Source organism: Schistocerca cancellata, chromosome 1 (assembly GCF_023864275.1).
Source record: "Schistocerca cancellata isolate TAMUIC-IGC-003103 chromosome 1, iqSchCanc2.1, whole genome shotgun sequence".
NCBI lineage: Eukaryota > Metazoa > Arthropoda > Insecta > Orthoptera > Acrididae > Schistocerca > Schistocerca cancellata.
In genome coordinates this window covers 320,383,823-320,411,599 of record NC_064626.1, presented here as the reverse complement: position 1 = coordinate 320,411,599, position 27,777 = coordinate 320,383,823, and the positions used below count along the sequence as shown (strand labels likewise).

At 39.8% G+C, this 27,777-nt stretch overlaps 1 protein-coding gene across 2 annotated transcripts in view; it reads right to left on the bottom strand.

The window, feature by feature from the left end:
* Positions 1 to 27,777, bottom strand: part of LOC126173067 (protein furry) — a 1,238,628-nt gene that overhangs the window by 1,162,399 nt on the left and 48,452 nt on the right. For both annotated transcript variants that reach the window (XM_049920928.1, XM_049920929.1), the window contains 7 exons: positions 12,833 to 13,040; positions 12,503 to 12,640; positions 8,357 to 8,591; positions 5,155 to 5,333; positions 4,837 to 5,061; positions 4,480 to 4,623; positions 55 to 283 (listed from right to left, as the gene is read on the bottom strand). In XM_049920928.1, coding sequence (XP_049776885.1) covers positions 55 to 283; positions 4,480 to 4,623; positions 4,837 to 5,061; positions 5,155 to 5,333; positions 8,357 to 8,591; positions 12,503 to 12,640; positions 12,833 to 13,040 — 1,358 coding nt within the window. The remainder of the gene's footprint in view (positions 1 to 54; positions 284 to 4,479; positions 4,624 to 4,836; positions 5,062 to 5,154; positions 5,334 to 8,356; positions 8,592 to 12,502; positions 12,641 to 12,832; positions 13,041 to 27,777) is intronic.

Here is a 27,777-nt window from a genome sequence, read left to right as displayed (position 1 = left end):
TTTCTTTCACATAATAAAAAACAAAATAATAAAAGAGCATATTCAATAACAGACCGTATATCACATCTTGTCTCCAGTCTGAAAAAGCTAATACCAAAGTCTGGAGGCTCTGGTATGCTAGACCTCGGAGCTCTTCATCCATATGCACGGTAAGTCTTGACAACAAATCAACAAGTTCACCACCTGTCATGCCATCTGGAATCAAGCGGGGAACTGCTGCCACGCATGTTCTAAATAGATCAATGCGAGGTTTGCGTTCTCCTGTGATCATCTCATCAGGTTCCTGTAGAAGGCACACAAATTCCATTTACAGCTCACATTGATGTAATATTGTTACATTTTATTTGATGCTCTAATAAAATTTTCTTTTGTTGTCTATTAAGTTTTTACTATGCTATCTACCTACAAAATATACTTGACGTATCTGTTTGTTACTGTTCTCTATGAGCTAGAATCACACCTATCATAAAGAGTCCTATCCATCTTTCCATCACACACTGATAAATGTCTGGAAGGCCAACAACAATTTTGGCAGCAATTTAGTTATATTCCACCTAAACAAGTCTCCTGACAGCAGCCATTTTAAGTGTTTTCCATACATCTTGAAGGATTCTGTTGCCCTGAAGCCAGAAATTTGTCACCTTGTAGCCCTTTCTTCTTTCTTTTCAGCTCTATCCATCATTCTATTGTTACCTCTCTCTTTCATAGCAGATGCACATTAGTCATCTGGTGCAAGAGCTGCAAAATACCACAGAGGTGTTGTGACGTTATGTACAACTCACAGTGATGTAAAGTTCTTTGTCTGCAGTTCCAGTATCTTTCAACTCAAGGTAACACCATAAACAAATCTAATGAAAGATGTATTTTATCCCACTTTTTAATTCAGCTGTACCTGTTTCTTCTATTTCTTGAACATATAATCTTCTGAATGCAATGGGATGGTTCTTTTTTCCCCATTGTTAATAGCCTTAATCCTTTATGTCAGAAGACAGCACAGCACATGTACATACTTTAACTAATTTTCTCCTCCTTTGCTTATATTTGCACTGATGGAAGTTGTCAAGAGGGTCATTTACTACACCTGACAGCAGCACAGTCCTAGCCCCATTACATACAACACTTCTGCCCCCAATCCCAACAAAGCCACTTCCAGACTTTGGTGTTTGGTTTCTAAAAGGAAATAAGGAAAAGAAGGATTTAATGACCAATTGACAGCTAGCTCATTAGAGACAGATCCCAAGTTCAGATACAACAAGGATGAGCAGTGAAATCTGATGCACCTTTATCAAAGGAATTATTGTCAAATGATTTTGAAAAAACCACAGAAAACTTACATTTGGATAGGATGATGGAGATTTAAACCCCATTACTCCTAAATATGATCTCAATGTACTATCTGTTGTGCTACCTTGTTTGGTTCTGGTTGATAGTCACCAAAGTCAATAGCAGTTCATCTAACAGACACATAAAAGATGGAACAAATGGATAGTTGATGAGGTTTATACAAACACCATGAAGTCATATATGCAATTCCTAAAGAAAGGTCTCCCTTGATATGTCAAGCAGCATCACACAATATCAAGAGTTAACTCACAGTATACTATCTGAAATGATCATTTCCAAAAATTGTAGTAGTGATGAATGACGTATGACGAAATGTAGGGTGGTTCCACAAAAGAAATTTTTTGAAAAGGTGTCAAAGTTACTGACCAATACTACAGGGTGTTACAAAAAGGTACAGCCAAACTTTCAGGAAACATTCCTCACACACAAAGAAAGAAAATATGTTATGTGGACATGTGTCCAGAAACGCTTACTTTCCATGTCAGAGCTCATTTTATTACTTCTCTTCAAATCACATTAATCATGGAATGGAAACACACAGCAACAGAACGTGCCAGTGTGACTTCAAACATTTTGTTACAGGAAATGTTCAAAATGTCCTCTGTTAGCGAGGATACATGCATCCACCCTCCGTCGCATGGAATCCCTGATGCACTGATGCAGCCCTGGAGAATGGCGTATTGTATCACAGCTGTCCACAATACGAGCACGAAGAGTCTCTATATTTGGTACCGGGGTTGCGTAGACAAGAGCTTTCAAATGCCCCCATAAATGAAAGTCAAGGGGGTTGAGGTCAGGAGAGGGTGGAGACCATGGAATTGGTCCACCTCTACCAATCCATCGGTCACCGAATCTGTTGTTGAAAAGCGTACGAACACTTCGACTGAAATGTGCAGGAGCTCCATCATACATGAAATGTTCAAAATGTCCTCTGTTAGCGAGGATACATGCATCCACCCTCCGTCTAGCAGCACAGGTAGCGTATCCCATATGAAATCATGATAACGTGCTCCATTGAGTGTAGGTGGAAGAACATCGGGCCCAATCAAGACATCACCAACAATGCCTGCCCAAACGTTCACAGAAAATCTGTGTTGATGATGTGATTGCACAATTGCGTGCGGATTCTCGTCAGCCCACACATGTTGATTGTGAAAATTTACAATTTGATCACATTGGAATGAAGCCTCATCTGTAAAGAGAACATTTGCACTGAAATGAGGATTGACACATTGTTGGATGAACCATTCACAGAAGTGTACCCGTGGAGGCCAATCAGCTGCTGATAGTGCCTGCACACGCTGTATATGGTACGGAAACAACTGGTTCTCCTGTAGCACTCTCCATACAGTGACGTGGTCAACGTTACCCTGTACAGCAGCAACTTCTCTGATGCTGACATTAGGGTTATCGTCAACTGCACGAAGAATTGCCTCGTCCATTGCAGGTGTCCTCATCATTCTAGGTCTTCCCCAGTCGCGAGTCATAGGCTGGAATGTTCCGTGCTCCCTAAGACGTGGATCAATTGCTTCGAAAGTCTTCCTGTCGGGACACCTTCGTTCTGTAAATCTGTCTCGATACAAATGTACCACACCACGGCTATTGCCCTGTGCTAATCCATTCATCAAATGGACATCTGCCAACTCCGCATTTGTAAACATTGCATTGACTGCAAAACCACGTTCGTGATGAACACTAACCTGTTGATGCTACGTACTGATGTGCTTGATGCTAGTACTGTAGAGCAATGAGTCGCATGTCAACACAAGCACCGAAGTCAACATTATCTTCCTTCAATTGGGCCAACTGGCGGTGAATCGAGGAAGTACAGTACATACTGACGAAACTAAAATGAGCTCTAACATGGAAATTAAGCATTTCCGGACACATGTCCATATAACATCTTTTCTTTATTTGTGTGTGAGGAATGTTTCCTGAAAGTTTGGCCGTACCTTTTTGTAACACCCTCTATAGTGTTTCTAAAGGAAAAAGGAGGTGGCTACCAATAATTACAAGATTAAGTTCAACCTTTCAATTTGGCATTTCTAACAGATTTAATCATAAAAACAATTTAGCCATTTGGTGACATTTAAGAACACCAGTTCCAACTCATATTAAACTTCAGATACTTTCATGTCTCTTTCAAAATCTTCAAGATTGTGAGGAAAGACAACAGCATCTGTCTTGAAGTTGCAATACAGAAGGAAGCTAATCAATAAAAAAAATCAGCAAAGGAGAGTACCCTGTACCCCTTCTGTCTTAATTTCCTTAATTTCTTTGGTATTGGGACAATGCAGTAGCACACACAAGTATTTTTCTAGTTTATAAACTGTGCTGTTTATTTGCTGCACTTATGCTGGATCACTTGTAATACACAAATAACATCTGAATCTTAATTTAAATAAATTAACTGCATGTTTTGTTTACCACTGAAACCCCTGAAATGAAACATATTTGCTATGATATCTCTTTAATGTTCATGTCATCTTGTAACTCATGTGTTCTGTATGGTGTGACAGAGTCAGGTAGCAATGGTTAAGTTGTAGATCCATATTCAAAGTTGAGGTAAGGCCACCCTAGTTTAGGTTTCACATGATTTTCATAAAACTCTGTGCAAACAAGGGGATGATTCTTAAAAATTGATAACAACTGGTTCCTTACTCTATCCTTATGTAACTAAGTTAATACTTCTTTCCAATGACTCCGGTGTTGATAAAGTTAGCCTAGCTTCCTGTATAATGTGACTACCATGGATCTGATACCTAGGACAAAGTTCTGAAGGATACCACTCCCCTTTCCCACACTGTAGCTGGAAAACAGCTTCATGGTACTTGATCCTACAAAGAAAAGTCACACTATAACTTTTGCTCTCTTTTACTACAAAATGAGCATTTTACTCTTGGACATACAATATCTTTCATGCATGTACATACACACTATTGTAACATTTACGGGCATCTGAAGACTCTGACAGTGAACATTAATAGGTTTACCTACTTGAGGAGATAGATTTGTGATGTAACTTACAAACTTATTTTTATTTTAACAACAGTCAATGATTACAGTACTCCCTTAAAATAAACATTATATGTTGTCTCTCCCCAAATACAAAAAAAATTATATTAATACATTTACCTTATTCACATTCTGAGTACTTGTCATCATTAACGGACGACCGTAATGAACATCAAGAGCACGTAGAATATCAACAAAGACTCGTCGAACATGTGGAAAATAAGAAGACATTCCTATTGTTCGAGCAGTATCCTCAGTTAGCATCTGTAATGTGGAGAAACAGCATAATTACTATCATTACATCAAAGTATGGGTTAAAATACAAATTACAGGGTAAACAGTTTTCCACAAATGAAGCAGATTATTAATTTTAGTCATAAACAGAACGAAAGCAATCTCAGCAGTTGAAGAATATGACTTTACTTTCTTAAGATTCTTAAGATTTAATATTCACTGAGATAAAAAGAGGCACATTACCTTGTTCAGATATGTTTTTTTGACACGAAGTGTGTTTCCAGATGGTAGGACTCCCATAGTACGGGGCATTGGTGGTTCACCTTCTTTTTGTTCTAAGCTGTCCGCAACAACCAAGAATGCTCTAAGGCCAATACTCATTCTTTCTGGTGTCAAAATAATTTTGATTGGTCTGCCAACTGAGAGTAAGTCAAAGACTATTTCCCTCATTGCAAAATCCAAACGTTCCTTAAATAGTAGAAATAAGCCAACAAAATTAATTGAAAAGTATAAAAACATATGGAAACTATAAGTAATAATTCTTAATTTTCTGCTTTTTACCTGTGCTATGAACTGTATAATTTTTACAAATATATTTAGTGGAGTGTCTCGTGGAACAACAGCTTTTGATCCCTTTGGAAACAGAGAATTAACTATACTCTGAAGACGGGACTGTGTGGCTGAGTTGCTTTCACATTTTATTCTAATCATGTACACCCATAGTAGACGGTACAGTGATTCTGAAACAAACATTCTGTTCCTTTACATCCTTCATTGTTAGTTTTACGTCATGTCACCATGCACAGACGAGAAAAAGGCAAGTGGAAGGGTTGGAAGAACTGTTCGCATGAAAAAAAAAATGAGAAAAAAATTAACTGAAAAGAGATTTTCTGCTTATTACACATAAATGAAAGCTCACTTCTGAGACCTCCAGTTCCTTCAACAAACAAAATATAGAAACTGATCAATAACAGAACAATAAAAAGTCTGAAATGTGCAATAGGTCACAGCCTAGTCCCCTGGAGATCCCTATTACAACACTTACTAGTTCTCTCAAACAGTTTCTCAACCTCATAAAGTGCTAATATCATTCATTCACATAAGTTAAATGAATTTTACATACAATTTTTCACACTGATATGATCATCATAAACCATTCTACAAAAATGAAAGCACACAGCAAATGAATTCATAGTATTAACAAACATTACACTGTAACAGAATATGCTTTGCAACAATGCAGTAGGGAGGCTGTTGCTTAATACATTTCTAAATTTCCTTGGTTTTTCACACCTTCTTCTATTTTTGTGGAATATGGTCATAACTGACTTAAGTTTGACAAGTTATTCATTTTCTGCACAGTAGATGGCCAGTTTCATTTTCTCAACAACATTCATTCACAGATACCATTACTGCACAAAAATGGAAACTACAGGGTGTTTCAAAAATGACCGGTATATTTGAAACGGCAATACAAACTAAACGAGCAGCGATAGAAATACACCGTTTGTTGCAATATGCTTGGGACAACAGTACATTTTCAGGCAGACAAACTTTCGAAATTACAGTAGTTACAATTTTCAACAACAGATGGCGCTGTGGTCTGGGAAACTCTATAGTAGGATATTTTCCACATATCCACCATGCGTAGCAATAATATGGCGTAGTCTCTGAATGAAATTACCCGAAACCTTTGACAACGTGTCTGGCGGAATGGCTTCACATGCAGATGAGATGTACTGCTTCAGCTGTTCAATTGTTTCTGGATTCTGGCGGTACACCTGGTCTTTCAAGTGTCCCCACAGAAAGAAGTCACAGGGGTTCATGTCTGGCGAATAGGGAGGCCAATCCATGCCGCCTCCTGTATGTTTCGGATAGCCCAAAGCAATCACACGATCATCGAAATATTCATTCAGGAAATTAAAGACGTCGGCCGTGCGATGTGGCCGAGCACCATCTTGCATAAACCACGAGGTGTTCGCAGTGTCGTCTAAGACAGTTTGTACCACCACAAATTCACGAAGAATGTCCAGATAGCATGATGCAGTAATCGTTTCGGATCTGAAAAATGGGCCAATGATTCCTTTGGAAGAAATGGCGGCCCAGACCAGTACTTTTTGAGGATGCAGGGACGATGGGACAGCAACATGGGGCTTTTCGGTTCCCCATATGCGCCAGTTCTGTTTATTGACGAAGCCGTCCAGGTAAAAATAAGCTTCGTCAGTAAACCAAATGCTGCCCACATGCATATCGCCGTCATCAATCCTATGCACTATATCGTTAGCGAATGTCTCTCGTGCAGCAATGGTAGCGGCGCTGAGGGGTTGCCGCGTTTGAATTTTGTATGGATAGAGGTGTAAACTCTGGCACATGAGACAATACGTGGACATTGGCATCATTTGGACCACAGCTGCAACACGGCGAACGGAAACCCGAGGCCGCCGTTGGATCACCTGCTGCACTAGCTGCGCGTTGCCCTCTGTGGTTGCCGTACGCGGTCGCCCTACCTTTCCAGCACGTTCATCCGTCACGTTCCCAGTCCGTTGAAATTTTTCAAACAGATCCTTTATTGTATCGCTTTTCGGTCCTTTGGTTACATTAAACCTCCGTTGAAAACTTTGTCTTGTTGCAACAACACTGTGTTCTAGGCGGTGGAATTCCAACACCAGAAAAATCCTCTGTTCTAAGGAATAAACCATGTTGTCTACAGCACACTTGCACGTTGTGAACAGCACACGCTTACAGCAGAAAGACGACGTACAGAATGGCGCACCCACAGACTGCGTTGTCTTCTATATCGTTCACATCACTTGCAGCGCCATCTGTTGTTGAAAATTGTAACTACTGTAATTTCGAAAGTTTGTCCGCCTGAAAATGTACTGTTGTCCCAAGCATATTGCAACAAACGATGTATTTCTATCGCTGCTCGTTTAGTTTTTATTGCTGTTTCAAATATACTGGTCATTTTTGAAACACCCTGTATCTGTACATCGTGCAATGTCATGTCAAAATTAAAAGTGTCAAAACTCAAAATAGTTTCATACACTCTGTTTTATTTTCCTCTCCTACTCTACAAAGTGGTTTCGAACTCTAAGAACTTTCAAAGTTTGTTCAGTGTTGAAATCCGAGTTGTTTTAACCATGTTAAGATGCAATCTTCAATAGTTCGTTGGTACATTATCATATTTGACAAGAAACTGAACACACTTTCTTTATTATATGGCATTGAAGATTAGTCAACTTATCTAAGGATGATAGTGTTTCTAGATGATAGGTCTCAATACCCTTTGCATAGAATGTTGGGGACCATTTTGGAGTACAGCTTGAGCAGTGAAGGATTTGACATAATGATCTTGTTCCATGGCCAACTAGTTCACAAGAAATGACGCAAGACATTAATTAATAAGAACTTTTGTGATTGCTGGCATATGCACCAGGCTTCTGGGATTCTAGAGTGCAACAGTCCACAATACTTTGCTGTCTTGTATGACATGATATACAGTTTCTAAAAGTTATTGAATGGAGCTATTATCGACTACTATCTTCGGTAAAGTCAGTCCATAACACATGTGATACAGCAACACAAATGACTTACAAATACAAACTTGGGAGTAACTGTGACCATCTCTGATGGGTATGTTAAATTGTTACAAACAAGCATGACTTAATTAACTAACTTAATCCAGTATCTATACAACAATAATTATCATGAATGCTACAAAAAGTAATGGAACAGGTTAGCCTCATAATATTTGTAAACTTACCAAGGGCAACTCTACACATCTTGGGATCACGATTTTTCAAATGAGACAGGCACATGGCTAAAAAATAATGCCAGTTTTGAAGAAAAAATATCTTCTGACTGACACACAGCAAACATGTAACCAATGGGAAAATAGCTAAACGGTGTTTTGATTTTGTGCACATGTCAAGAGTCTGGGAATAAAGCATTTCAACAAAATTCTTCAGGCATGGAACATTGACTTCATTTTTTACAGTCTGAAAAAATTAAAACAATATGTGAATATTAGAAAAATGTTGAAAAGGTAACAAAGCACATTCATACAGAAAAAAGAACATCGTACACTAAATTTAGCGATATCATAAATACCAGAATTAACATCTTGTTTACGTTAAGTTGCCCAACAGCCAAACCATTGTGTGGAAAACATCTTTGCTGACACAAAGAAGGAAAGGACACTGATGGGAAGAGCAAATGAAAAGTCAGATAGGGACTAATGGAAAAGAGAATAGCAGCTTTCTTAGAATCTATGTGTAAGAGATGTGTCTAATACAGTTATGTGCTGTGGAGACATATCTGTTTGTACAATTTTGTGATGAAAAAGGGAAAGGGCAGTAGAAGTTGTAAAAAGGAGCTGTTTATGAAATTCAGTTAATACTGTTTTTACAAAAGTTTCACAGGTTAAGATAACTTGCCGCTTCCTACGTGCAAACACACTCCCTAAATTAAATAATTATAATTATCATCTGAAACACAACTGAAGCTATTCATTTATGTCACGCATTTTAAGCTTGCAGACTGTTGAACAACAATGATGACAAATGGCTTAAGCATGTCGTATCAAAATGAATTTCTCACTCTGAGATATCATAACATATCATTTGCTTTGAGCTTACTAAATAGGGTCTTCAAAACTAAGCTTGTGTCTGACGTGGCAAATGCATAATCAATGTGTATTACTAGTACTGCCTTACACTACTCAGACATGAACTCTTAATGTTAAAATCTTTCAAAAAATAAGTTTTGTTCAGAGTGTAACTGATAGATTCATATCAGAAACAGTAAATGGATCCGGGAAGAAATTCTCATGGGAGATGTAATTACAATTGCAGTGAAAATTAAAAGGATACAGATAGGACATGATCCAGGTAAATGGCTGACAGATGGACCAATGAAATTCTGTATAAGATCCAATGAGATAAGAAAATACTGAGGTGATGACATAACACAAGGTGGGTGGATGGGATTAGAAAACATGGTGATGCATACAGTTGAAACTATAATGCATGCAACGGTCTTTATCCAGCTACACCACACCTCTATGCAAACGTAAGAAGGGCCAGGATAGCAAAATTGTTATTTTCTTGTATGACAAAATGAACATGTATGGACATTACATACAGCAGACTGAGGTATTAAAATTTCCATTACAATGAACACTTACAACAAAATTAAACAGAACTACCAATGCCCCACCTTCATCCTTTCGTGTATTTTTTCTGTTTTGCTTTTAGATGTGAACTTTCAACATTTTATTATTCCCAAATAACACTGAATTATTAACTGCTAAATCCTTTTGTTGATTATGCAACCCCCCTCCCCCTCAAAAAAAAAAATAATAATAATCACACTTATGAAGCAATTATTAATTCTCCTGGCTAATTACAGGAAATGTGCTGCCAAAATGAAAATGTATATGTTTGGCTAGTTTGAAACAATACTGAAACATAAAAATAATTTTCAATCAAGCTTATTTACTCTGTAGAATTATGTTGAATCCCTTGAAAGTTTAAATCTATAAGATGGATCACAAATTAATTTTCACTATATAACAATATAGCAAGAAATAGATATTCATTTGAAGATTTTAAATTTTTAGGTGTTACATACAACTAAAAATTATATAGACAAGCATGTCATAAAGGTACAGTTACATAAGTTAAATGTGTATACTGATGACAAATTTAAGGGTAATAAATATTTGCAGGCAGTAAGTCAAATGAAATCATATAGTTATCTGAAAGAGAAAAATTCTGAAAAAGACTGAGCTTTTCATTAAGAAAACAAGTCCATATCACTCCTTGGTTTAAGAGTAATAACTGGTTATAAAAACGGACCCTATAAGGACTTTTTATTGACAGCCACAGAACTGGGCCATTAATCAACTTGCTACCTCTACCAAAACAAAGTCTACTGCATCATTGTACCCTAGTTAAAAACAAATTAAGTGTCTCAAAAAATGTGCCTTGTTAACAAGGTAACATAAATGTAATAGTTTCCATGGAAATTACAAGAAGCAAATGCCATGTTTGGGAAAGAGGATGATTGCAGCACTGAAACTGTGTGTCACCTTTGACCCTACAAAAGATGCATAATCCTCAACTACCTCAAGATGATTAACTGGAATATAACACCCTCACTGTCTCTCATGTCACAGATGACAAAACCAGTGAAATGTGGGGAGACCTCCAGTCAAATTCTGGAATTACAGTGACAAAGAGTTACAGACAAGTTATGGCAGACCACTCTATGGGTTCAGTAATCACACTGACATTACTGACACATTTCCAAAGGATAGCTGGTGTGGTGGAGGATCTGTGGAGGTGACTTGATCGTTGGTTACAGTGATGAAACAGGATATAGAATGAGGCATCAGCTTCAATGAAATTGTCAAAGCAAATATTCAGTGTCATCGTTTCTCACAAAGAAAATGAATAACTAACTAGAAGATATTGTAGTCATCACTTCTCAAAGTGAATATGAAGGGTAGCCATAAAGTCTTAATTGTTTCATAAAAAAGGTCACATAATTAATCATTTGTTTGTTTGTATGTGTATGTCTTCAAGTCCTGGTACACATTAAAATTCCCATGCCACAGTACCACAGCATGCTGCTAGAGAAACCAAATAAAAATAGTGCAGCCCACAAATATGGAAGAGTATCAAGAGGCAATTCATTTTTGATAGTAGCAGAAATGTTGCAGCTGTGTCAGATTAGATTAGATTCAGTTTTGTGTAGGTTTCCGCCGTCCACCTAATCTACACAATATACTCGACCATCCTTCCACAACCCCTGCTCCCAATCCCTTAACTCATGGCTCATATCCCTGTAATAGACCTAGATGTGAGACCTGTCCCATACATCCTCCTACCACCACCTACTCCAGTCCAGTCACAAACATCACCTATCCCATCAAAGGCAGGGCTACCTGTGAAACCAGTCATGTGATTTAAAAGCTAAGCTTCAACCACTGTGCTGCATTCTATGTAGGCATGACAACCAACAAGCTGTCTGACCGCATGAATGGCCACTGACAAACTGTGGCAAAAAAACAAGTGGACCACCCTGTTACTGAACACGCTGCGAAACATGATATCCCTCATCTCAATGACTGCATCACAGTCTGTGCCATATGGATCCTTCCCACCAACACCAGCTCTTCTGAATTGCACACATCCTACGTACCCGTAACCCTCCTGGCCTCAACCTTCATTAGTCACTGTCTTCACCCATCCAGTCCCCTCCTTGTTCCCATTCCAGCACTACACAGCCGTCATTTCACCACCGCATCGTCAACCACTCCCACCATACTATCCCTCACCCTCCCTGCCCCAGCCTCCTCCTTACTCCCACCCAGTCGCCCCTCCCATCATGCACTAGTGCTGTGTGGTTTCAGCTCTCTGAGACTGCAGATGGGTGTACAAGTTGCGTTTGCATGTGTGTGTGTGTGTGTGTGTGTGTGTGTGTGTGTGTGTGTGTGTGCGCGCGCGCGCCTTAATGGCTAAAAGCTATAACTGTGTGAATCTTTTTGTTGTGACTATCACAGCTCAGCATCTCCGCTATATGGTGAGTAGCAAATTTCCTTCTCTGATATTGTAATAATAAAAATAAATACACAACAAAAATTATTAAATTGTAAATTTGTGGTAAGGTCTTATGGGACCAAACTGCTGAGGTCAACAGCTTACACACTATTTAACCTAACTTTAACTAACTTATGCTAAGGATGACATACACACTCATGCCCGAGGGAGGACTCGAACCTCCAACGGGAGGAGCCGCGCAAACCATGACAAGGTGCCTCTAACCGCGTGGCTACCCTGTGCGGCCAAAAATTATCATCTTATTATCTTAAGCAAAGGCAATAACAACATTCACAGATACTTACTGCTGCTACTGGAACTAAAATTTCAACAAAGAGACCAGCCAGAGCATGTTTTATATCCTTGTCTTTGACCTCCAGAAAATATTGAGCACATTCCTGCATGAACTGGAATGAAGCTTCAAATTCTTCTATTGGTACCATCTAATTTTTAAAAGAAATATAATTGATTTATTAACACTCATTACACATATGAAAAAAATAAAGAATTTAAAAAAAGAGAGAGCCATTACAAAGGAATCCTCGAAACTCATAAAATGATGTTTGAAACATGTTTTGGTAATTACAGTGAATTTCTGTTGCATATTATTCACAGGACTGCAGAAAATGCGATACCTTTACTCTGAAGAACTTCATGCCCATCAGAAGAGAGATAATGCTCTGAGCAGTATTTGGGTTTGGTTCTTTGCTCTTCAGTTCCTTCAGTTCAGCCATGAATCTCTTCCTCACTGACATAAACCTAGACTGTGCCAAGGCTCCTATTACTTCAGCATAGAGATCTGCTATTATGTGGATATTCGCAGCATTTGGACCTGTCTGTATACTGAAAATTAATATACAGTGCATTAGTAACAGACTACAAACATGACAACATACAATAAGCTATTCCACCCCAGATAATCCATTGTTAGGCTACAAACATTAGTTTTTCATGCACATTGTACACAAAAACAAACACTGGTAATACTATCATTATGTTTTATTCCCACAAATTAATGTAATGTAAATCCATTTTATTTTGCACTGTTATAGAACAATATTATTAGCAATAGGACACAAAGACAGCACCCAACATACACAAGTGTGAATGGGAAAGACTGGTTAAGAAAATCAAAAAGAAACTTCAGAAAAGAATATGTTTCTGGCAAGTAATGTATTTCCTCAAGAAATTATATGACATGGTGACACTACATAAGCAATAAGCCTGAGTACTACAAATAGTACTTTTAAGAACAACTACCTATGGCAGTTAAAGATGACATTGCTTTAAGTTTAAATATTGTTCATCTGAAACATACTATTAAAAGTAAATTTGAACTTGGACCTACACACAACTAAAGATGTTTGAACATATTCTTGAACTTTGTTTATGTGTAAAAAGCATTTTTCCATACAATGCTTTTACCACTCAAGCACAGTAAGACAAAATAGGCAAAGGCCCATCACTTGTTGGTGGCACAATGTTCAAATTCGCTTTTGAAAGTCTCATATTGGTGGAAAAATGATTACAGTTATAATTTGATGAAACATAGCTCTGCCAGATATTATGATGTGCTCAAAAAGAACCCACCTCTGAAACCTCATTACCTACAAAATTATCACATTAAGTGAAACTTTGTGATTGCTTTCAGGAGAAGCTGTTGGTGTTAGCATTAACAAATCGTGTGGTATTTTTTCTCACTATACATTTCCACTGTATGTTAATAATTACTTCATTATTTGGCTTGAAAATCACAGTGATGCATCAAAATTTGATATTGGAGGGAATTAAGCCACACATGTTCCTCTTAAGTTAAATCTGCACAATTAGTGTTTTGACCCCTCTGCTGTGGTATGTCATCCTGACCTTCTGCTATTCACAGTTAGGTGAACACTGTCAAAAACAAGTGTTGCTTTTGCTTATAATATGGAGTTTTCTCACACTTTTTTTGAAGAAGTGGGATATTCTTTGGCCAGCACATGTTTGTTGCTGAAATCACTGTCTTGGCCACAGTTCTCCATATGTTCAACTAGCACAGATTTCATACTTTGCTTTAACCACATGAGGCATTCATGCTCTTTAATACATTCTTTTATTGTTCTTCCAGTTTCACCTGTATAAAAACTGCCACAGCCACATGTCGCTTCATAGACTCTCACAGTGTGCAAGGTAATAAGATGCCTCTGTACTGCATTGGAAAAAAATTTTCTTTGTTTTTATGATTGAAGAATGTGCTCTGCAAAACATTTTTACATAGAATTCTACTGATGCGGTCAGTAACTCTAGAAAAAATGATTGAACAGCTTATCCTCATCCTCCTTATCAGGGTAATTAACAACATTTTGTTCAGAAACCCTACTTATGAACAAATCATCACACCTGTTGCCTGCATTGTCTTCTTTAAGAAATCCAACTCTGATTCCCAACTGTTTTCATTACTAATACAGAAGGCACACAGAGACAGAGTGGTGAGCACTGCTTTCTTTTAGGGCTAGGTGGCAATGCAAAGAGGCATATAAAAACCTGTGTGTTAACAGGCTTTCTATACATTCTGTGCCCTAGAGTGTTTTCAGATCTTGTACAGACCAACAGATATGGTAAGGAAAGTTCTGGTAGAATGCACATAATTTAGGACCCGAAAGCAAGCAAGCAAGCCAGCCAGGCAGCCAGCCTCCCAGCCTCCCTGCCTCCCTCCCTCCCAACCTCCCCCCCCCCCTCTCTCTCTCTCTCTCTCTCTCTCTCTCTCTCTCTCTCTCTCTCTCTCTCTCTCTCACACACACACACACACACACACACACACACACACACACACAGAGCTACACTGTGCTGGCTGTGCAGGGACTGACAGATAGACTATAGGATGACAAGTTGTCTCAGGTAGCGCGGGTAGTGAGGGAATGAAGTGGGATGTGGGAGGAGTTGGGGAGAGGTTGTTAGTGGTTCAGAGGAAGGTAGCAGGTGTGCAAGTTAGGAGAGAGAGAGAGAGAGAGAGAGAGAGAGAAAGAGAGAGTGTGTGTGTGTGTGTGTGTGTGTGTGTGTGTGTGTGTGTGTGTATCTCGCATCCCTAAAGATAATGCTAAAAATTGTTCTAACACTGATATTTGAAGCTAGAAGAACTACACAGGGAAATGTGACTGGCTGATTATTTACAAAAAATATGTATGACCCAGCCACCCATGCAACACATTAAAAAACTTGGCCAAGTTTCAAGTGGAGACAATCTTTCGACCTACCAAGAAAATTAGTGAAAGTTTAAGATTGGCGAAAGACGCACGACACCCCTTAGTTACCCCAGGTGTGTATAAAATTCCATGTAGCTGTGGTACGGTTTACATTGGAACAACTAAAAGGAGTGTTAATACCAGCCTAACGGGACACAAAAGGAACTGTAGGTTGGGACAAATTGACAAATCAGCTGTAGCGGAACACGTTTTCAAAGACGGTGATCACGAAAAAAAATTTAGTGAGACAAACATGATAGCTAGGACCTCACATTATTATACCCTCATGTATAGAGAAGCTATAGAGATCTACAAGCACGAAAATAATTTTAATAAAAAAGAAGAAGGATTAAAACTAGACAAGATATGGGTGTCGACTCTGTACCAACGAAGTGACTATCGATTATCTATAATCGAGAGCAATGGCACTAGCCAGAGGTAGTTTTAAAGTCGAAAGCACATGATGAGTGGTGGTGCAATCTATGTGTTCTATATAAGCAGGACCTCCAGCGCCTAGCAGCCAGTCGCCGACTCACCTCAGAAGATGTTGCCCGCAGTAGGCAACGAAACGTCAGGAAGGAGAAGTGGTTTTATATATGGACCACGGCAATTCAGCCCAGAAGTTTTAATTAATGAAGACGCCAGCTGACAAAGCTTACATGTTATGATTAAAATAAAAGATGTTTTTTGATAAAATACCTACGCAACTGATTACCTCCACAACGGAGGATTCCATGAAATGACATGCAGCTGTGGTAGAGTTTCTATACAGCTGAAATGGGAAGAACAGTGTAAAGGTGCATTTACACTTGTTCGCCTTGCGGCTAGTTACCTTGAGGCTGTAGCTTGACCCACACAGAAGTAGAGGCAGATGTGTAGGTATTTGCTTCTTTATTAACATGTGCATATGAGTGATTCCATTTACACCTCCAGCGTTCACACTGGGCACTTCTACTTTCACTACACGCAGCAAGCGGCTACACGGGTAGCAGGGGTTGTGTGGCATGGACTGGGCGGTTTTTTAGATTAGATGGCCTCAGGCAAGTACAGAAAGGGCAACAGCCTCAAAGGGTGCGGGGCAAAGTCAGGACATGCAGGGACCAAGCAGCAATCGGTATTGTAATTGTAAACTGTTGAAGCTGGATTGGTAAAGTACCGGAACTTCAAGCGCTGATAGAAAGCACCGAAGCTGAAATCGTTATAGGTACAGAAAGCTGGCTGAAGCCAGAGATAAATTCTGCCGAAATTTTTACAAAGGCACAGACGGTGTTTAGAAAGGATAGATTGCATGCAACCGGTGGTGGCGTGTTTGTCGCTGTTAGTAGTAGTTTATCCTGTAGTGAAGTAGAAGTGGATAGTTCCTGTGAATTATTATGGGTGGAGGTTACACTCAACAACCGAGCTAGGTTAATAGTTGGCTCCTTTTACCGACCTCCTGACTCAACAGCATTAGTGGCAGAACAACTGAGAGAAAATTTGGAATACATTCCACATAAATTTTCTCATCATGTTATAGTCTTAGGTGGAGATTTCAATTTACCAGATATAGACTGGGACACTCAGATGTTTAGGGCAGGTGGTAGGGGCAGAGCATCGAGTGACATTATACTGAGTGCACTATCCAAAAATTACCTCAAGCAATTAAACAGAGAACTGACTCGTGGAGATAACATCTTGGACCTACTTACAACAAACAGACAAGAACTTTTCGACTCTGCAAGTGCAGAACAGGGAATCAGTGATCATAAGGCCGTTGCAGCATCCCTGAATAAGGAAGTTAATAGGAATATAAAAAAAGGGAGGAAGGTTTATCTGTTTAGCAAGAGTAATAGAAGGCAGATTTCAGACTACCTAACAGATCAAAATGAAAATTTCTGTTTTGACACTGACAATGTTGAGTGTTTATGGAAAGAGTTCAAGGCAATAGTAAAACGCGTTTTAGACAGGTACGTGTCAAGTAAAACTGTGAGGGACAGGAAAAACCCACCGTGGTTCAACAACAAAGTTAGGAAACTACTGCGAAAGCAAAGAGAGCTTCACTCAAAGTTTAAGTGCAGCCAAAACCTCTCAGACAAACAAAAGCTAAACCATGTAAAAGTTAGCGTAAGGAGGGCTATGCGTGAAGCGTTCAGTGAATTCGAAAGTAAAATTCTATGTACCGACTTAACAGAAAATCCTAGGAAGTTCTGGTCTTACGTTAAATCAGTAAGTGGCTCGAAACAGCATATCCAGACACTCCGGGAGGATGATGGCATTGAAACAGGGGATGACACGCGTAAAGCTGAAATACTAAACACCTTTTTCCAAAGCTGTTTCACAGAGGAAGACCGCACTGCAGTTCCTTCTCTAAATCCTTGCATAAACGAAAAAATGGCTGACATCGAAATAAGTGTCCAAGGAACAGAAAAGCAACTGGAATCACTCAACAGAGGAAAGTCCACTGGACCTGACGGGATACCAATTCGATTCTACACAGAGTACACAAAAGAACTTGCTCCCCTTCTAACAGCTGTGTACTGCAAGTCTCTAAAGGAACAGAAGGTTCCAAATGATTGGAAAAGAGCACAAGTAGTCCCAGTCTTCAAGAAGGGTCGTCGAGCAGATGCGCAAAACTATAGACCTATATCTCTGACGTCGATCTGTTGCAGAATTTTAGAACAAGTGTTTTGCTCGCGTATCATGTCGTTTTTGGAAACCCAGAATCTACTCTGTAGGAATCAACATGGATTCCGGAAACAGCAATCATGTGAGACCCAACTCGCTTTATTTGTTCATGAGACCCAGAAAATATTAGATACAGACTCCCAGGTAGATGCTATTTTCCTTGACTTCCAGAAGGCGTTCGATACAGTTCCGCACTGTCGCCTGATAAACAAAGTAAGAGCCTACAGAATATCAGACCATCTGTGTGGCTGGATTGAAGAGTTTTTAGCAAACAGAACACAGCATGTTGTTGTCAATGGAGAGACGTCTACAGACGTTAAAGTAACCTCTGGCGTGCCACAGGGGAGTGTTATGGGACCATTGCTTTTCACAATATATATAAATGACCTAGTAGATAGTGTCGGAAGTTCCATGCGGCTTTTTGTGGATGATGCTGTAGTAGACATAGAAGTTGCAGCATTAGAAAATTGTAGCGAAATGCAGGAAGATCTGTAGCGGATAGGCACTTGGTGCAGGGAGTGGCAACTGACCCTTAACATAGACAAATGTAATGTATTGCGAATACATAGAAAGAAGGATCCTTTATTGTTTGATTATATGATAGCGGAACAAACACTGGTAGCAGTTACTTCTGTAAAATATCTGGGAGTATGCACGCGGAAAGATTTGAAGTGGAATGATCATATAAAATTAATTGTTGGTAAGGCGGGTACCAGGTTGAGATTCATTGGGAGAGTCCTTAGAAAATGTAGCCCATCAACAAAGGAGGTGGCTTACAAAACACTCGTTTGACCTATGCTTGAGTATTGCTCATCAGTGTGGTACCCGTACCAGATCAGGTTGACGGAGGAGATAGAAAAGATCCAAAGAAGAGCAGCGCGTTTCGTCACAGGGTTATTTGGTAACCGTGATAGCATTACGAAGATGTTTAGCAAACTCAAGTGGCAGACTCTGCGAGAGAGGCGCTCTGCATCGCGGTGTAGCTTGCTCGCCAGGTTTCGAGAGGGTGCGTTTCTGGATGAGGTATCGAATATATTACTTCCCTCTACTTATACCTCCCGAGGAGATCCGAATGTAAAATTAGAGAGATTTGAGTGCGCATGGAGGCTTTCAGACAGTCGTTCTTCCCGCGAACCATACGCGACTGGAACAGAAAAGGGAGGTAATGACAGTGGCACGTAAAGTGCCCTCCGCCACACACCGTTGGGTGGCTTGTGGAGTATAAATGTAGATGTAGATGTAGACATGTGGAAAAAGTTACAGCGGCACACCAGTGAGCCGCAAGCCATACAGGTGTAGGTCCTATTAGTTACAGAGAACATTAAAAAGACGCATGTTTTCCATTTACTTTGAAAATTTCTATTAAGAATGATAAACCATTTTATTCGACAATGATCTCAGAGTTTACACCAAGCGGAGATATAATCTCATTACTTAGGAGTGCCATATTTTGAAAAACCACTAAGAGGCAGTCATGCTCCAATCTCTCTTCACCCTCCGAGATGATTTTATACTTGTCATCTTTCACTGAGGAAGTGATTAGGAATGGATGAGTGCTAATTTTTTGTGACGCCGTGATTATTATTGACAGGACTTTTGGACTAAAGAGATCTGTGTTCGAAAGAGAAGCTATCACAATTTTTGGTGGCAAAAACACAAAATATCTGGAATTATTCAGCCTTACATTTTTCCCAAATTACCACATTTAAGTATGCATCTGTCACTTCCTGCAGTCTAAGAAAGTTCAATTTTTGCATTAAAGAATGTCCCAGCAGACAAATCTATGAGCCTAAAGGAGAATTTGGATTATTATTTATTATCATAGGGCTTTTAGTGTCGGGAGTCTCTGAAAAGATACTCGGCTTGCCTTCGATGCAGCTCTTTTCATTTAGGTAGAAGGACTAAATCTTTAAGGGAATTGGAATCTGCCAGGAAAGAAAGATATTGGAAAGGAGTTGGCTGTGGCAGAACAACCCTGACATTTTCGTAAATTGAAAATGGGCAACCACAGAAAACCATTTTTAAGGTTGCCGGCGGATGGATTTCTGTCCCAGCTGTTGGAGAATTTGTAAAAACTAGTAGTTAAAAGTTTTGTTTTAAAATAAAATGGAATACATCATAGTAACAGATCGAATTCTGAAATTGCTGTGTATGTCTTCGACAGTGCATGTTTACACATTTGATAGTGCATGAACATTTGCATATTTTTAGATTTAATTGTGCATAGAATTGCTGTCTTCAATCATTACAGTATTATAAGGGTGTAAATAGATTTTGGACAGAAGGGGGAGGGAAGGATGCAGGATGCTGTCAACTGGGATAATTTCAAGCAGCCTGCTGAAAAAAATCTTTTAGAAAGTAATGAATTATAGAATGTGCTGTCATCACATACCCCTTCCACTCTCCAGTCACCACTCCCCACCGTTTTGCATCGGAAAGGGTTTTTTATAATTGAGTACCACCTGGGTGACCAGACTGGGCGGTTTTTTGTCTTTTGGGCAACACTGAGCAACTTTTTCAAAGTTTGGGGACATGTTTGTTGAGCAACACGATTTTTGGATGATACAGACAAATTAGCCAATCACATGGTTAAATAAAAGTCGCATTACAGCCTACTATGGACCATTCTATGTTTATTAAGTCATAGTGTATTTTTATGCAATAATTTTAATTTAATGTTATTTGTAATGGTATTTACTGCTCCAATGGCTTGTGAAATACTGAAATATTGCAACCCCAAAGTTGTACCAGACTCCAAATAATGCCTCAAGTGCTAACACTGAACTGCTGTACACAGAGGTGACAGAAGTAATAGGATAGTGATAGGCACATAAACAGATCATGGTAGAATCACATACCCAAGTTGTAAAATGTCAGCGCATTGGCAGAGCAATCATTTGTTCTCAAGTGATTCATGATTATGGCTGCATGATGGAAATTAACAGATTTTAAATGCGGAATGGTAGTTGGATCTAGACATATGGGACATTTCATTTCAGAAATTGTTAGGAAATTCAGTATTCTGAGATCCACTGTATCAAGAGTGTGCTGGGAATACCAAATTTCAGACATTATCTCTCACTACAGACAAAGCAGTGGCCAATGGCATTCACTTCATGACCGAGAGCAGTGGCATTTGCAAAGAGTTTTCAAACTAACAGACAGGGGACACTGTGTGAAATAACCACAGAAATCAATGTGGGATGTTTGATAAATGTAACCGTTGGGATAGTGTGGCAAAATCTAGCTTTAACAGACTATGGCAGCAGACAACCTAGGCGAGTGCCTTTGCTAACAGCACAATATTGCCTGCTACTGCTATCCTGGACTTGTGACTACATCAGTTGAACACTCGATGACTGGAAAACCGTGATCCAGTGAAAAGAGTTCCAATTTCAGTTAGTAAGAGCTGATGGTAGGGTTTGAGTGTGGTGCAGACCCCATGAAGCCACGGCCCCAAGTTGCCAATAAGGCACTGTGCAAGCTGGTGGTGGCTCCATAATGGTGTGGGCTGTGTTTACATGGAATAGACTGGGACCTCTGCTCCAACTGAACCCATCATTGACTGTAAATGGTTATATTCAGCTGCTTTGTGACCCACTGCAGCCAATCATGGACTTCAAGTTCCCAAACAATAATGGAATTTTCATGGATGACAATGCACCATGTCACTGGGCCTCAATTGTTTGCAATTGGTCCGAAGAACATTCTGGACAATTCGAGAGAATAATTTGGCCACCAATCAAACATTTATGGGACTTAATCAAGAGGTCAGTCCATGCATAAAATCCTGCACTGTCAATACTTCTGCAATTATGGACAGCTGTAGGGGAAGCACGGTTCAATATTTCTGCATGGAACTTCCAATGACTTGACTCCATGCCAAGTCGAGTTAGTGCACTACGCTGGGCAATAGGTGGTCCAACAGGATATTAGGATGTATACCACAACTTTTGTCACCTCATTGTAGATAGATAATTAGGCTATTATACTAGTGTATACATATTTTTAACTTACCATAATGTTAGCAGATAAATCATAATCAGTTTTCCTCCTCTTTCTTAATACAAACTCATCCATTATTAGAAACTATCACAACAGTATGCAGAACAAAAACAGCAAAACAGTAGCAATTACATTAAATTCAGCTGCAAGACAGAATTCAACTGATTAACAAAACAACAGCTGAGTTCAAACACGGCCAACAACTGCTCTTGCGTAAAATAGGTATGGATGATAGCGTACAGTGATATGGATGTGTAGGGAGTTTTAACGTATCATTGGCCTTGCTGAGCATTGATAGTGCATATCCCTTTTTTGTTGTATGACTGAAAATAAAAATATCGTTGAATTTTAATACACACCAACTAGGTCGAGCGTAATTTCATTCAGGTAGAGGGTGGGGGAAGTGCGGACGCCCTGTACCCCCTCTTGCACTACATCCTTGAGTGACATGATATTTTTTGTGAAATGACATGTCCAACCTCCAAGCTTCCATGAAGACAAAAGATGTTTGTGACATTTAGTACTACGGAAGTGTCATGACATATGACTGTGAGTGACATTATTATGATACGTGCAGATCAAAATAAGTCTTGAACCCTCATCTACAAGGTGTCTCCACCTGCTGAGTGGAGATGCTTGTTCCTTGGTGTCATGCTTTGAAGGCATTTAGAACAAGGACAAAAAGAAAGAAAGATCATGGTCATGGCTACAATGGATGCCATGATGAATGACTGTTGAACTGGTGTATGTAGAGAAAATTTATTGGCTTGATCTTGTCCAAACAACATCAGTTTAAAATGATCTGTCAACTTGCTTTGTATAAAAGATTATTTTGTAAGAGAAAGTGTGAATACAGAGGGTTTAAAGGTTAGTCATTTATGACATTCAAGTACCTTGAAAGACAGTTAACACTCTCCTTCGGCACCCATCCATGCACAAAGAGATTAGATCCAGTGAAGACTGCTGTAACATAGAGGGAACTGCCTAGCAGTGCTACCTCAGCTAACATCAAGAAAGATGACCAACATAAATTTACCAAATAAATCTACTAACACTGAACATCAAAGGTTTACAAATCACACACAGTGAAAGCATAATGAAAAACCATCGACATTGCATTTCATACAACATGTGGTTTAAAAATCGTGTGAAACCTGCAGTAGCAGAACATCAGGAGAACTGCGAGCAAAACACTGATTTCAACAATGTATGTATGCTGGTAAGGACACCAAAATTTATAGAAGGAAAGTCTGCTTTGAGATTTCCAAGAATGAATGTAACATCATTAGAGAAGATGGCTATTATGCTTCCACCTTCGTGGCTTCCCATCATCAATGAAATAAATACATAGGCACATTTCGTGAGTTATACAAATAACAACCAATAAGCCACCTTTATGGCAGGATGATAATATTTTGATAAACATTCCTCCTCTCTTGCTCTGCTTGTTTCACTTTCTATCCAATGATGATGGCCCACAAATAGTAGCTAAAAGGATTTTATCCAATAATCCCACTTCTGCAGAATAAGCGCAGGAAAATTCCCTTTTATAAATTAACAAGACATTGATTTTTGACAGCGTACAGCTAAACGTGAACACCAGAAGATACTAGCAGGGGTGGGAGGGGGGGTGGGGGTCAAAAAGTTGATTTTGTAGAAGAAATTGAAAAGGAATATTATGTAGCCTAATGTCCTGTATGATTTTACTTTCAATGACAATGATCATGAAATCCTACAGACTTACATGAACTCTGGCCATTGTTAGTGATTTAACTTTGTATAAAAGTGTCAAACGAGAGAAAGAAGGAAAAAACATTACTAAACTTGATTTGCAGGTACCAATCCACCGCAAACCACCCTAGCTGATGCTATATTGTGTACATCTCAGAGATTAAATATACCTTAGTGTGAAAATTGTTTGTGGTCACCTATGTAGGTTGCAACAATGCTTCTTTGTAAGAGTGGATTGTGCGTCAGAGAGCTACTGCGCATTACTACATGTGGTGATATGGTTTGGCATTGTTGGTAATTTAATAGTGCTGTATAAAAGAGCTTCCTTACTTTAACTGACAAATGTCAAAGTGTATATGCTAGGTATCCATTCTTTTGTGCCTGTGTTTCAAAATAAAAGCTGCAACATGTTTTCACTTCAGGAAGTGAACTTTGTTAAGTTTTAACTTCATCATCTTTTCCACAAAAATGATTTTTTCCCCAGGTTTTTCTATTATTAATGCAACTGAAATGGAGAATGAGTGTTGCAGCAAAACAGTACAATCTCAATGTAAAAGAAATGAGACTGTTAACATTACTAAAGAACTGTGTGTTGAGGCATATTAGTATGTATCTGCTTTTCCACTATGGACTGCATCTAATATTTTGGTAAGTTTCATCAAAATCAATCAACTCATTGTTAGTGGACAAGCAGTTTACATACACTAGGGAGCAATGAAAGTGGTGACAGAGGGGTAGGTCAGTTCTCTCATCCCTCATCTTCCCTTCGTTTCTAAGGGTCAATGAGAAGCCTATGGCCTAGTCCAGCTTCATCAGTGAGAAACTCTACAATGTTACCACAATATCATTGCTGCCATAGATGCTGTCCACACAGCATTGTAAGAAGCAATGATTACCAAATACCTGTCATCAACAGTGTTTATATGGCAACACTGCACTTAATTCTTGATACTATCAGCATGCTATCACAATAGTTTGTCTGGTTCAGCTGAATACATGCACTTCAAAGTCTTCCAACTTGTGATGAGTGAGATGTAGGTCAATAACACTAGTGGGGAAAGCATGTGAAAAAATGGGAAGGGATAATTTTTTTATGAGGTTCGTCTAGTAAGTAAATTCCCCAGTTTAATATCTTTGCAAAAGGAACTGTGCCCTTGATATTTGAGTACTGGCAAGACTGATTAGTATGTGCTGACAATGCTCAACCGACTTACCATGCATACTGCAGTATCTTGCTGGTATGCTGCTAATTAGCATGGAGTTACCACTACAAAATGTGTGTGCTTGTGAGCAGAACTCCGTCATTCAATTTTTTACAGCAAAATGAGTATCCACTGTTGGTATCCATTGAGAGTTAACCTCTATCCAATGTGTACAGTTTGTGGAAGGGCATGATGATGTAAATGATGGCCAGTACACAGGAATGCCTACTACAGAAACATATGATGATCCATTATTGCAACTTGCAGTATTTTGGAGGAAGATCGTAATGCTAGCTTTGACAACATCCTAATTCGGATACCTCCTGGGGCTGCAATTGGATGCTCGGACATTGCAAAGATTCTTACAGACCATCTTAATTATTGCAAAGTTTGTGGAAGATGGGTGACACATTTGCTGAGTGACATCCACAAGCAGCAATAGATGGACTTGGCCAGAATGTTTCTAGAAATACATCAGCAAGAGGGAGATCTACTCTTGAAATGGCTTGTCACTGGGCATCAGACCCGTGTTTATCACTTCACTCCTCAGCAAAATGCCAGGGAATGGTGTGGAAGAAACCTGGTGAATGTGCCCTGAAAAAAGCTAAGGTCACACATTTGGCAGGGAAAGGTATGTCAATCATATTGAGACAGTCAGGGGGTTTTGTCCATTCACTATCTGCCTCGCAACACCACAATGAATGCAGAGAGGTACTCTAATGACTTGAGGAATCTGTGAGCTGTCATCAAAAGAAAATGTTCTGAACTTTTGTCTCACGAAGTTCTCTTCCTTCATGACAATGATCTACCTCATGCAGCTTGAATGACCCAGGCAGAGCTTGGAAGATTTATATGGGAAGTGGTCCCTCATCCTCCATATTCACCAGGTCTTACCCTAACTGATTTTCACATGTTCCCCCAACTCAAAAGTCACCTTGGAGGTAAGCACCTCAACATCGATCAAGAAGTTATATCATAGTGAACAGCTGGTCACATGCACAGGAGCTAACCTGCTACAAAACAGATTTGGAATAACTTTTGTTAATGCTTGCCAAATTTAATGATTCTAGGTCAACAGGAAGTATGCCGTATGTTTTAATGTGTGAGTTTGCAAGTGTCAAAATGCAGCCACAAAGTAATAAGCAGAAATTTTCATAGCATTTAAGAGGTAGGGATACAAATTTTTGTGTGTTGAAGGGAAGTCTATAGATGTTAAGGTCATTTCCAGCAATATTATTAACAAACAACAAGGAAGATACATTATTTAATTGAATAGATAAAAAATCTACTCACCAAGCAGTGGCAGTACACACACATAAAAAACTGTTGTGATTGACAAGCTTTTGGAGCCAGTAGCTCCTTCTTCAGGCAGAAGGGTTGAGGGGGAAGGAAGAAGGGTGCAGGAAAAGAACTGGAGGGGGTCTAGGAAAAGGGATATATTTTGGAAAAGTCACCCAGAACCAACCTCTTGGTGAGTAGATTTTTTTTATCTATCCAATTAAATAATTCCATCAATAATTGATTGTTTTCATTGGGAAGATACATTGATATATTTCTAAATATTTTAGTTTCTTGAATAGTTACCATGGTAATTTCTAACACACTTTTTCCTTATAGTTAGTAACAAGTAAAGCTCAGCATTTTAATTCTAAGTGCAGAATAACATAATAAACTAAAATGTGAAAAAACTGCAAATATTCTATAATTATCTACACTCCTGGAAATTGAAATAAGAACACCGTGAATTCATTGTCCCAGGAAGGGGAAACTTTATTGACACATTCCTGGGGTCAGATACATCACATGATCACACTGACAGAACCACAGGCACATAGACACAGGCAACAGAGCATGCACAATGTCGGCACTAGTACAGTGTATATCCACCTTTCGCAGCAATGCAGGCTGCTATTCTCTCATGGAGACGATCGTAGAGATGCTGGACGTAGTCCTGTGGAACGGCTTGCCATGCCATTTCCACCTGGCGCCTCAGTTGGACCAGCGTTCGTGCTGGACGTGCAGACCGCGTGAGACGACGCTTCATCCAGTCCCAAACATGCTCAATGGGGGACAGATCCGGAGATCTTGCTGGCCAGGGTAGTTGACTTACACCTTCTAGAGCACGTTGGGTGGCACGGGATACATGCGGACGTGCATTGTCCTGTTGGAACAGCAAGTTCCCTTGCCGGTCTAGGAATGGTAGAACGATGGGTTCGATGACGGTTTGGATGTACCGTGCACTATTCAGTGTCCCCTCGACGATCACCAGTGGTGTACGGCCAGTGTAGGAGATCGCTCCTCACACCATGATGCCGGGTGTTGGCCCTGTGTGCCTCGGTCGTATGCAGTCCTGATTGTGGCGCTCACCTGCACGGCGCCAAACACGCATACGACCATCATTGGCACCACGGCAGAAGCGACTCTCATCGCTGAAGACGACACGTCTCCATTCGTCCCTCCATTCACGCCTGTCGCGACACCACTGGAGGCGGGCTGCACGATGTTGGGGCGTGAGCGGAAGACGGCCTAACGGTGTGCGGGACCGTAGCCCAGCTTCATGGAGACGGTTGCGAATGGTCCTCGCCGATACCCCAGGAGCAACAGTGTCCCTAATTTGCTGGGAAGTGGCGGTGCGGTCCCCTACGGCACTGCGTAGGATCCTACGGTCTTGGCGTGCATCCGTGCGTCGCTGCGGTCCGGTCCCAGGTCGACGGGCACGTGCACCTTCCGCCGACCACTGGCGACAACATCGATGTA